At 46.9% G+C, this 12,356-nt stretch overlaps 2 protein-coding genes across 2 annotated transcripts in view; one reads left to right on the top strand and one right to left on the bottom strand.

The window, feature by feature from the left end:
- Positions 1 to 727, top strand: part of SGPP2 (sphingosine-1-phosphate phosphatase 2) — a 30,786-nt gene extending 30,059 nt beyond the window's left edge. Inside the window, exon 5 of the mRNA XM_039722289.1 lies at positions 148 to 727. Coding sequence (XP_039578223.1) covers positions 148 to 690 — 543 coding nt within the window. The 3' untranslated portion in view covers positions 691 to 727. The remainder of the gene's footprint in view (positions 1 to 147) is intronic.
- Positions 728 to 7,770: 7,043 nt separating this feature from the next.
- The window catches only part of FARSB (phenylalanyl-tRNA synthetase subunit beta), a 36,286-nt gene continuing 31,700 nt past the window's right edge, over positions 7,771 to 12,356 (bottom strand). Inside the window, exon 17 of the mRNA XM_039722278.1 lies at positions 7,771 to 8,446. Coding sequence (XP_039578212.1) covers positions 8,295 to 8,446 — 152 coding nt within the window. The 3' untranslated portion in view covers positions 7,771 to 8,294. The remainder of the gene's footprint in view (positions 8,447 to 12,356) is intronic.

Here is a 12,356-nt window from a genome sequence, read left to right as displayed (position 1 = left end):
CTGCACGTGGATAATGCCATCACTGGATTCAGGGTGTTCCTCCATGGCTGGGCCCCACCAATGTAGATACTGGTCATTTATCATCACCCAAACACCTGGTTTACCTTCCAGGTCTCACAAAGCCTTTTAAATGTGATTTCTTTACAGGATGTGATCGGAGGAGCACTGATTTCGGCTGTGCTGCTCGTGCTCTTGTATCCTGCGTGGGACACAATAGATCACTTGCTGTTGACCAGCCCCTTCTGCCCACTGTTTTCCATAGTTGTGCCTCTTGTCTTATGTTACAACTACCCCAAACTAGACTATTACAGCCCTACCAGGGGAGACACCACTACGATCTTAGGAGCAGCAGCTGGAGCAACTGTGGGATTTTGGTTAAACAACCAGTACGCTGCTTCAGCCTACACTGGCAAAAGCGTTCAGGCCGGGCTTCCTCTGACCACCAGCGCAGCGGTGTTTGTGCTGGCCAGGTTCCTGGTGGGGATCCTGGTTGTGCTGCTGACACGCTGGGTCATGAAGAGCGCGGTGCTCGGCGTGCTGGGCTATCGGTACAAGTTCCCCGTGGGTGACCTGCAGGCCCGGAGGCGCCTGGAGGTTGAGGTGCCCTACAAGTTTGTGACGTACTCCTCCGTTGGCTTCACGGCCACCGTCATCGTGCCGCTGCTGCACCGGCTGCTGGGACTGATGTGAGCACAGCTCCTCCTCACCGAGCCTGCGGCACACGGGCACCTGACAGTCCGGGCTGCTGACTTGACCAAAAAGTGTTCTGTGCCTTTCTGCACTGGTGTGGTGGGTTTGGCTCTGGCTGCGTGCCAGGGGCTCGCCAAAGCTGCTCTATCACTCCCCTCTCTCCAGGGAGAGAAATATAATGAGAGGATCATGGCTCAAGACAAGGGCAGGGAGAGATCAGTCAGCAGTTTTATGTCACAGGCAAAACAGATTCGACTTGGGGAAATAAGTTTAATTTATTACCAAACTAATCAGAGTAGGATAATAAATAAAACCAAACATTTACAACCACCTTCCACCTACCCCTCCCTTCTTTCTAGGTCAACTTCCCTCCTGAAGTCTCTAGCTCCTCCTACCCACCATCACAGGAGGATGGGAATAGAGGTTACAGTCAGTTCATCACATGTTGCTGCTGCTGCTCCTTCCTCCTCAGGGATAGAACCCCTCACTCTCCTCACCTGCTCCCACAAAAGACAGCTTTCCAAAAACTTCTCCAATGTGAATTTTTCCATGGGCTGCACTTCATCCAGCATGGGTGCCCTGAGGGATCAGAAGTCCTGCCAGGAGCCTGTTTCAGTGGTGGTCTTCAAACCCACCTTATGGCCTCACCCTGCTTCAGTGTGGGGTCCTCCACTGATTGCAGGTGGATTTCTGCTCCCCATGGACCTCCGTGGGCTGCAGGGGCACAGCTGCCTCACCATGGGCTGCACTTTGTGGGCTGCAGGGGAGTCTGCTCTGGCACCTGGAGCACCTCTTACTCTTCCCTCTGTGATCTTGGTGTCTGCAGAGTTGTTTCTCTCCGGTATCTTCACTCCTCTGTCTGCCTGCAGCTGTGCAGGTTTTCTCTACCTTCTTAACTGTGTTATCCCAGAGGTGCTGCTGCTGTCAGTGATGGGCTCAGCCTTGGCCACCAGAGGATCTGACTGGAAGCCAGCTGGCATTGGTTCAGTTGGACACAGGGAAAGCTTCTGGAACCTTCTGAGAGAAGTCACCCTTATAACCATCCCCCACCACTACCCTGCCCTTGCCACGCAAACACAAAGCAACTGGCCTAAAATATGTGACTTGGAGGAGTCATGGGAACTGCAGAGGTAACTTTGGGTTAGAAATCACTGACCCCAGTGTATCCCATAATTAGACATACTTCACCCAGGCTAAATGTGACAAGCACACAGGAAAAATCGCTGCCAGAGCAGTAGCAGAGACTGCTTTGCTGTGGGGTTGGGGTTGCTGGGGAGTAGGGCTCAGCAGGCCTGCTTGGCTCTGGGGCTGCTCCTGAAGCAGTAGAGCAAGCCAAGGCAAGGCTCAGGTTGGGGCATCAGGTTGGGAAAAAGTGGCTGGTGGGGTAGGGGGAGATGTGACCAGCAAAATCAAAATGCCATCACTGGGCAGAGCTCGTAGTGTCTTCTGATGGCACTGGTGGACCAGGCTAGTTCTGTGTGTATTAAATCTAAAGGGAAAAAAACCCCAAAATGTAAAAGAGAAGAAAAGCTAACACGAAATATTTAATGTGATTTGCAATAAATTTCCTTGGATATTAATAAGAAAGCCTCCACTAAAAGATCCTTTGCCTACAGAAAACTGAGCGGAGTTATTAGCACAGCACTGAGGCTGGAGTTCAAACTGCTTAACTCCAATTTAGTTCCCCTGGCTAGGGAAAGGAAAAAGTCTTTCCTGTCATGCAGGGGTGACAAGTAGAGTCCATAAACTGCGTTGTGGAAGGAGCTGAGTTGTGACTCTGGTGACTACAGCGTGTGACAATTACAAGATGCCATCATTTTCTGCTGCTGCACAGCATCACAGTTGGTCTTCCATGCATCCTGCAACACTTTGTGTACACTTGTAGAATAGCAGGGAGGTGTGTCCATAGGAAGGGCATCCCTATACCTCAGGCTGCTTATTTAAAACAATGTATTTTAGCTGTTGGACCAATGAGCTGTTGAGAAATACAGCAGTGAACGTGGTCTGCTTGGCTAGGAAAATGTACAGTGCTATTGCTGCAGAGCTTCAAGCATGGCCCCCGTGCCTTGCCTGGCAGAATGTACAGTGAAAGCCAGCTTTCTAACCATGTCCACTTGTCTTCCTGGCTGCGAGAAAAATGAACCTGAAGAATGTAAAAGACGTGCTTTGCCATCCATTGACTGCCTGGATAAACATAACCAATTCCAAATTGTAGCTGGGAGTTGTCTGAGGAGTGCGAGGCATGCATGTGAAAGAGCTGCACCACTCCAAACCCGGGTTGCCAATCTCCAGAAGAAATGCAGGCAGAAATTTTAACCATTTTTAGATTTCCTCAGGCTGTGGATAAATTGGTTTATATCAGGTAGTGTGGACTTTACACGTGCATGCAAACAGCTCCAACAAGCCTTTCAGCAGGGCACATGGCCACTCACTGGGTGAGGGCTGGGCATGGGCCACCACAGCCATGGGTTTCCATCCTCAGCCTCTCTCCCTCCCATACAACACAGAAGCACTGCCATCAGGTTTAAAATACCTTTAAACACCTTGTGTTAAGAGAGCTGCATGACACACAGGTGCAGTGCACAACTGGAGCCCTGCAGAGGGGCCACATCACAAAACTGGGAAAAAACTTGGCAGCAAGATGAGCATTTAAGCTGGGGATTGGAATTACTCCCAAGAAAGGCACAGTTTGACATTCATGCAGCTTTCTGTGTAAAAATTCTGTTCTGATTCACAGCTATTTTATGCTATGAAGATTTTATAAATTATATATAAATGCTGCACAGGTATTTTTATAATATTCACCTGCATGTGATTCATGCAATAAATGCAAACTCTATTTGGTTCAAATTTTAAAATAAACCTATTTTGCAGAGTTTGTTGTCTGTCTGTTTGTTTTGCATCCTCTGTTGATACTTGTAAATGGCTGATGTAAAGGCAACGAGTCCCAGCTAAAAGATCTTCCCCAGTGCAAGCATCCACTTCTCTTCCCAAGTTGTCCTGCCTGTGGCTCCTTGTCTCCTGCTCAGTCTAGCTCCATGCTTTGGCCCCTCTAGAAGGATCCTGCTTTTTAAAAAACATTTTAAAAAGAGATTACTGGTCTACTAATGACTATTTGTTACAACATTTGCAAATGTAAATGAGTCAGTTGCATGTAGTTAGTGCTGGGGAACTTTTGGGCACTGGAATCTCCTTCACCTTCAATATCTGCTCTAATAGGCTAAACAGTTAACTGGAAACCAATTTAATCTGTGCAGTGATAGCATGACAGCCCATGAACTGCAGAATATTTTGCATTAGTTGAGGAGCCTAACAAGGTTTTGTGGTCAAAAAATGTATTTGAAACCAGGTAGAGCCTCATCCTCCTCTCAGGATCACATCCTGCCTGGAAGTGGTGTCACTGCAAGTGCCCACAGCTGATCAGGATAAGCCAATTGCTGCAGCATCCCTGGGCCAGCTGGGTTAGGCAGGGCTTTCAGCTGGGCTCTGTGCTGAGGCTGTGCTCCTGGGACGCTTACAGGACCACAGCCACGCCTGCAGGGCCAGGCTGGGAGAGACAAGTCTTCTGACAAGGTGAGACACATCACCCTTTCTGCATTTCATTAGCCTGAAGCACCAGCTCCTCATTGCAAATCCGTGCCTTTGCTGTCTTTGGAAATGCTCTTCATTCCTGCAGTGCAGATGCCTCTGCATTTCCAGGTGGTGGTAAAGAATGAGGTTTTGTGGTAGGTTTGCTGGCCATGTTCTTTACTTTGTAAGACAAAGGCACCAGCTGAATCCTCTCGAGTAGGCACACTTGTGTTTTAGAGTAAAACACTGCTTTTGATGTGAATGGAGTGGGAGGTGACTTCAGAGTATCAGCCTGGCTGGTGTGTTCTCAGCACTGTCTGTGCTGTCTGTTCTGGTCACTACAGCTCTCCCTCCTGTGCCTGTCTACAGCTGCAGGGGTGGTGCAAGACAATCTAAGCTGCCTTTGTTATGCTCTCAAGAGGGGTGTAAGCAGGCACCTCACCCATAGCTTAGCCCACTCTGTCCTGCCTGGAGCTGTCTTCTCCTGACCAGCTTACTTTGCAAATTGCTTTTTGGGCACGTGGTGCTGCCCCAGGCTTCCTCCTCTCTGGGGCATCTCTGTGCTGGTGCCCCAGTGCAGAACCAGCCTCTCTGTCAGAAGTCAAATGGATATTGCACCTTTTGGCAGGGTTTAAGGACCAAAACAGCAAGCACTGAATTTCCCTGCTTTAATTTTCCAGCAGTAACTTTGTCATGACCCCAGGCTCCTAATCCATTCAAGTTCCTATGCAAAATCACAAGCGAGCTCATGACTTGCTTTTCTGGATGTACTTGATGTAATTTAGGGAACAGAAGAAAACAGTCAGTTTCACTTTTGACCCTTCTCAACTGTGCTACAAGGAGAAGTTGGAAAACACAGGTACCTCTCTGAACAGGGTGCAAGTGTGGCTGGGATCTTGCACGTTTGCTGAGCCATGGGTAAAGCAAGGCCCTCGCCTGCTTCCTGCTCCTGCCAGAGCTTCCCCGCGGTCTCACTGTCTTCCCACCTGCCCACTGTCACCCCGCTGCCACCCTGCCCTGGCAGCAGGCTCGGTTTCAAGGTCACTGGGCGGTCAGAGGTGTCACCTGTGCCAGGCCATGATCCCCTGGCAGCGCTTTAGCCCAGCCTGTTCCATACTCACCTGCCAAACCAAGGCTGATTTAAATTTCAAGCGAGCACAGTGCCAGCCTGGAGATGGAAACAGTCCCAGGCATCACCTTTGCATAAACACCTTTGTGCAATAGCAAGGGTAACCTGCAGGCAGCAGGGCCTGTGCTGGGAGCTGCAGCCAGGCTCTCTCAGGGTTCTGCTCTTTGCAAAATCACCACCAAAGCACAGCAAGGACAAACTCGGAGCTCAGAGCATGTGTCCAGCAGAATGGAACCCAGCAATTGCTCAGACAGCACACTAAACCAGCTCTGATCTCTGTGTCACCAGCTCCCCAGCCTTTCCTGCTTGTGTTCAGATCCCCAGCAATGACCCAGTACCCACAGGGAGCAGGAGGCCAAAAGTAATCCATAATTGAGGAGCAGTAGTTAAAAATCCCATTTCCAACTCTTGTTTAAAAAGAAGACCCAAGTTCAAAAGATGTTTAAAAAACTGCTCAGAAGTCCCCACCAGCAGCAAAGGTTTCCTTTGCCAGAGCCCATGGCTACAGCAAAGGGTAAAAGCAAATTTCAGTGCTCACAGCAACTGGCTCCAGCATGAAGCTGTGTAATAACTACCCCGAGTTCTGCACACAGCTATGAGCAGGCTGTAAATACCAGATAATTGCTTTGGAGCTCTGAAAGACAAAGCCTTGCAATAAATACACCAGACTTATATGAAGTGTCCCACTCATCAGGAATCACAGTTAATCCTGAGCTCAGCACTACAGCAGAGCTTGAATTTCATTGCAAGGCTGCTGGCACCATAGTTAACTGGAGAGGTCAGGGACTCTGAAGAGGCTTTTTAACCTTTCTCTCTATTCTCATCTTCTACTTTTAGCAAGTAATGGTACTTACCTGGGACAAAGCTCATGGTTTTGGAGCATTTAGCTGCCAATGCATGAGCAAATGGTATGAAGAAGAAGCGATCCCTAAAAGCCTCACAACACATGCCACTGCAGCTCAAGCCCTTAGTCCCAGCTTAATCTAGTCTTTACACTCAAAAGACAGCTAAATTCACAGGAGAATTGGGACACCCAAAGAGTCAGAAAATCTTGTGTAGAGAAATATATTTAGTGCACGCAAATATGCCTGCACTCTGCTGCAATGCAAATCTGCCTTATTGTGGTCCTAATCCCCGTGCATGACACACCAATAAACAAGGGGGGGTTAATACTTTCCATCTGCGTTACAGATCGCTTCCCACACTGCGAGCCTGCCTGCTTACACTTGTGTAGGCATCGTGGAGAGAGAGATCCTGCAAACGCCAAGCTGCCTAATCCCCTGGGAGGTTTAAAATGTGAGCTGCAGTTTTCTCACTCTCCGTAGGCACTGGAGTCAGTCGTGCAACGTATGGCAATAGCTGTATTCTCATTTCACGTCTGTCATGCAGAGATAATTAAAATCTACACTTCCATCTGAGGGGAACCGTAGGGTTTCCAGATGGGTAACTGTAGTGCATATTTCATACTGGATTATCACTTGCACCAAAAAGCCTTGCCTGTTGCCTTCCCACCTGTTGAGATTATTGATGGGGCTGCCATTGAAAAGCCCTCGTGGGCCCAGTGACAGGGGTCTGTGCAGCTCATACAAGGCAACCTCACACTGCACATCTCTGCTCAATGTGGGGCTGACATTGTGACACCCTTCCCAGATGTCCACTCTTGGACAGCCCCTCCTGGCTCTCACAGCAGAAAGGAGCCACAGTGCACTGGCCTAACATAAAATACTGGCTGTGTTGGCCTGCAGCATTAGCAATGGTTATAGTATTGCAAAGGAGGGACAGCCAGCTCCACAAGGCTGCCAGTCGAGAGCTGCTTCAGTGTACTGAGCTGACCACCCACTTGGTGACATTCCTGCAGAAAGGAAGGATTGGGCATCACTGTGCTGGATGGAGCTTCTCAGTTTCAGAGAGAGCAGAAACACAATGCACGAAGCTGTGACACAACTGCTGCCAGAAAGCCACCTAGAAGGAAAAGCCTGACCCATGAGAGGTTCTCATGTACTGGCAGGGTAGAACTGCCAGAAAAGTAACCCTGCCCAAAAGCTGCATGGTCCTGCTGCACAGCTGGGGTCCAGAAAGCCCTGGTGGGGCTGGGAGTGCAGCGGGCCCACGCTCACTTCTGCAGACAAACATGCCAGCCTCAGGCAGACAAAGGCTTTGATAGTTTGCTGTTACTCATGCAAAACACCACTGGCATATGCTCTTAAATGCACTTCCCCATTTGGTTTGGAGCTTCAAAAACCGCTAGGCTGACATCAACAATGAAAAAAATTTAATTCCACCCCCTCCCCTTTCTGAATTTAGAATGATAAAGGACCAACAGTTATGTCTGGAGCAGGGAAGCAGATATTACACACATCTTGCTTACAAAATAGCTCTGGTTTTCATGAAACAAGTTTATTTTCCTCCCCCAGCCATTGATGAGCACATGACAACCGTATAGAATAAAAGCTCAACTCCTTAGTTCTGCTCACATTCACTCAACATTTGCTCTAATCAATTATCTTATTTCATGCAGTAAGAAAAGAATGAGATTCCTGTTATGCAGCCATAATCAGTTACAGTATGAAGCTGTGTCTGTGGAACATTTCTGATTTTGAAAACTAATCATGTGCTCTGCCATTACATTTCTCTTGTAAAACACTGGGCTTTGACCCAACTTGTTTCTTCTCGCCTGCCCTTTGAAAACATTGAGGGCACAGCCTGGTCTGAGATCCCACATTCCTTCCCTGCAGAAGCCAGCCAGATTGCACTGCAAAGAACACATTTGCTCAGGGAGACAGGATCTGTTTTTCTGGTTTATTGGAACATAAAAGCACAAGCGGATGTCCCCTGGGAGGCAGACAGGAGAGGAGAGGGTGCTGCATGTGACAGTGGACGGCTGTCGGAGAGAAAAGTCACATCTTCACACAAAGGGCTCAATATTGATCTCTAGGACAGAGCAAGGCATGGTGAGCTCAAACTTGGTGATAACATCAGGGTGTACGACTCCAAGTTTCCCAATGCTCTGACCTTTGGCAAAGACCTCAGCACAGCGACCAGGAAAGAAAGCAGAGCCTGTAAAGAAAGTGAGAGAAAAATCAATATTTCTTTGGGCCAGAGGAGTCAATAGGCATTTAACGTGCAGAACAAAGCTCTCAGTATTAAATGGTTCTCTGTGCTGAGATGCTCAGAAGGGGCTTTCACATTCTTGCATTAAGAGTTGTCATGATTGATAGAGAATGAGAAACACTGAGTTAAAAATAAAATGTAAAGCCCAAAGCGTGGGCATTTTTCACACTCAATTGTTTTGACTAAGTTCCTCCTGCAAAAGAAATTAGCACAGTTGAGTCAGAGGGCTACTGAAATGAAGAACTTTTGCAGCCTTTAGGCTATTTAACATCTGAATGTCTCCCACCTTAGTCGGTTTAAAGAAATAAAGCTTGCTGTCATCTAAAGGGTAAGCAGGCATGTCACCCTTGTTTGCCTGTCACATAATTAAAAACAACCTGCATTCCTCATCTGGAGAATAACTTTTTAAGCAGCTTTCTATGCACCATAAAACTTGAAACAATGAACACTGAAAGAACGCCAAAGATCATCTTCCTTTTACCTCCAACCAGGTCCCAGTTTTTAAATGTTACACGGAAGCTTTTTCCTAAAAAAGTAGTTAGATTTGCCCTGAAGAACTTGGAGCAGCTGTGCAGTCCTTTTAATGGAAAGACTTTGCTACCTGGGAACTTCCCCGTGTGTGGTGGCTCTACCAGCACTATGTTCAAGCTTGTCTATTGCAACTAAACTTGCATTTTTTGGCTTCTGTCCTGACTTGAATGCCATTTTTATCTGATAGCCCTTCTAAAGACAAACCCAAACCAGACAGCCAGTTGCTCCTTCTGAAAGCACCTCTTTCCAAAGGAGTGTGTGGAAGCAAGGCACAGTGTGTGGGACATCCTGTGAGCAGCGCTGCAGGCAATGCCGGGACATCAAGGGGAAGGGGAGAGGATGAAACAAAGCCACTGAATCCTACACATTCTGAATCCTCAGAAAGCTCCTCCACCCTGTTTTTAATGCTGCTGCCTTCAGTGTCCTCTGCAAAAGGATCACAAGAATTTCCCGACAGCAACTCCCTCTCTGGTTGCACCAAATGCTACTTAAGCTTCAGGATCAGCCCAGGACATTTTACTGTGTGGACAAGGAGCCACTTAAAAAAGCAATAATGTCCAAATGAACCTCAAACCTCAGGAACATTTTCATGATACTCTGATCACCAGTGGTCAGTCCCAGAGATATTCTCTGTCAGCTCCCCAATGGAAATAATTAATTTAAGAAATGTCTCCTATGAAGTTAGTAGATGTAACTTGCAGCTACAAGAACAGCAATTAGGTTTTTTTTCTTGCCCAACTTGCTGCAAGTGCAAATTAACTTCAATGTCCACTTCATTTTGGCCACCTTGTGAAATCTGACCACAGTAGTAAATGACCACAGTTACATTGCTTAAAGGCTGTTTTAAAAATATCCAGAAGCAGAATCTTTTAAATTATCCAGTTCCAGTCTTAGCTACAAGCACAAATTGACTACTTATACTGGATGTACACCAGTGAAATTACCTCACCCTGGATCCTACTGGCACATGACTCCAGCCAAAGAGAGACACTTGCCACTGCCAGGCTGCACTATTCAAAACAAGATGAAACAAATTTAGAAAAGAGTCAAATGTCACACATACAGATCACTCTGCAGATTGTGGGTGAAAACATAACCTAAAAATAAAGCTGCCTTTTACTTAGTGGTAAAGGCTTTCCTATTTGTAAATAAAGATGGTATTGTACCAAAGATGGGAGCAGCACACAGAGACTTTCTTTTAGACACTTGACTGTAAGCTTGAACTGGCACAAGAGCAAGAGCCAAGCAGAAGTTCATAATGTTGGTGTGGTTCCCCTCTATAAATCTATAGCAAAAAAAGAGCTTTGACAGTAGGGTCAGTTAAGAAGCTGAGTCTGACTTGTCTGTTCTTCTGAGCTTCCTTCTGTGTAGTCTTGGGAAAGTTATTTTATCTTCTTGCACATCTACACCCAGCTATGTCATGAGACTTAATTGTTTTTAAACTTCTTGTAGATATCTGATGGGGTCTAAAATAATACTGTACTCAGTCAATCTAACAAGGGCAGTTTCCCACATCTGTGCCACTTCCCATTGTGTGAAACAATGCTGTTTTCATACACAACAAATGCTCTGCTATCCATCACCAGTTGTTGCTCTCCTAGTCCCAGTGAGTTCCAAATATGCTGCTCCAGGCTATGGGTGAGACACTGAGCAGAATTTTCCATCTCATGCAGCAACTGATGCTGGACCATGATGTTACTTTTCTTTGCACTTCCTTGCAGCAAAGAGGGAAATATATTATTAATATCAAGGGGGAACATTTAGGTCCCCAAAGTGCAGGAAATGGGACCTTCAAACAACGTCTCAATTTCTGGTTAAGCTGACCCTGAAATGTTGGCTGCTTCACAGGGCAGTCACCAGTGTGTGCCCCCTGCTCTGCAGACATGGCAATTGCAGGGCACAATTCTGTGTGTGGAAAAGATCAGACAATAAGCAAATACAAATGAAAGAACCTGTTAAAAACTTTAGAGCCCCCATCTGTCCAGCCAACACATGGCTCTTGCACCAAAGAAACATGAGCTGAGAAACAGGTTTACAGAGAGTTTATGAACTCTGGTTCATAATGGAACCATTATTATGGTAATTGGCTGCACTACAGAATGCTTCAAAGTATATTCCTGCCTGCCAAAAGGGCCTCCAGACTGCATCCCTCAGGGGGATCTAAAGCCTTCCTCATCTCAGTGATTCTTCCTTGGAGCACACAGGTGCTAAGGGAAGGAGGTTGGCTCATGCGTTGGACCGGGTGGTGTTGCTCCATGTGCCTCTGCCATGGAACCAGAACTTGGAGCAAATGTAAACTCCAGGTTAAAAAATTCAGACATTGAAAGGGAAGCAAAGAAGGAAAAAAAAATCAGAAGAAACATGAAAAACCTGAGCAGAAAGGGGGAAAGAGAAACAACCATTTGCAGCTGGGGGAGAGCTTTGACTGAGGGACCAACCACAAGCACAAAAGGAGACCTGAGCTCGAGGAACCTCCTGTGCTGGGGCAAGACACAGACTGCAGGAGGACCTGAGAGACCCGTGGAGCAGGGCAGCAAAGCAGGAGGGTCATCAAAATAACCAGGCAACAAAGGTAAGGGCTCTTTTAATTCTAATTTGTGTGTTTCTGTATTATCAAGTAAATAGCAGTGGTGGTTAGGCTTTCTAACAAAGCTTGTGTTATGGACTGGGCAGTGTTATGTGACTTCAACTCTTGAAGTAAAGTAGAAGCTTCAAACTGAGAGTTAAGGCTGTATGAAAGACATGTGCTAAAACTACTCACACACATGGGAAATCAGCAAAAAGTGCACACATTGTTACTTTCTTTGTGTAAGTCACACCAGAAGCTGAAGCCCAGGGCTCTAAAGCTTCAGTAAAGCCTTCATGCCAAAGGAGTCTTTCCAGAATCACTGGCAGCTGTGACCTGCAGCTTTTGAGCAGGAGTTCACCATAGTTTGTCCTGTCTGTCTGTGCAGTATCATCCAAGAATACCATGGTTGTGAAGAGCATGGTCTTCCCCAAGAGGCTGTCCCAGGTCAGGGAGGCACAACAGCCCACTCTGAGCAGGTGTGTTAGGAAGGGATTGTGTTTGCTGCTGGTGCAATTATGCTGAAAGGCTGCTCTTGTAGGTCCAACTGGTTGGTTGTACCATCAACTACCTTGAGAGTCAAAATTCATTTAAGAATTGTAGTTTACTGTAACTTCTCTTTTAAGGATACCCCTCTCGACATAGCAAATCCTTTCTGCTCTGCACACAAATAAACTTCACCTTGAAATCTAGTCAGATTGTATTGTCCCTGCTGATACAGACCCAGACAATGCCAGAGGAAGCCTGAAGGTCTAGCAG

The sequence above is a fragment of the Passer montanus genome, unplaced genomic scaffold (assembly GCF_014805655.1).
Source record: "Passer montanus isolate IOZ18808 unplaced genomic scaffold, ASM1480565v1 scaffold48, whole genome shotgun sequence".
NCBI classification, from domain to species: Eukaryota; Metazoa; Chordata; class Aves; order Passeriformes; family Passeridae; genus Passer; species Passer montanus.
This window is presented reverse-complemented; position numbering and strand designations above follow the sequence as displayed.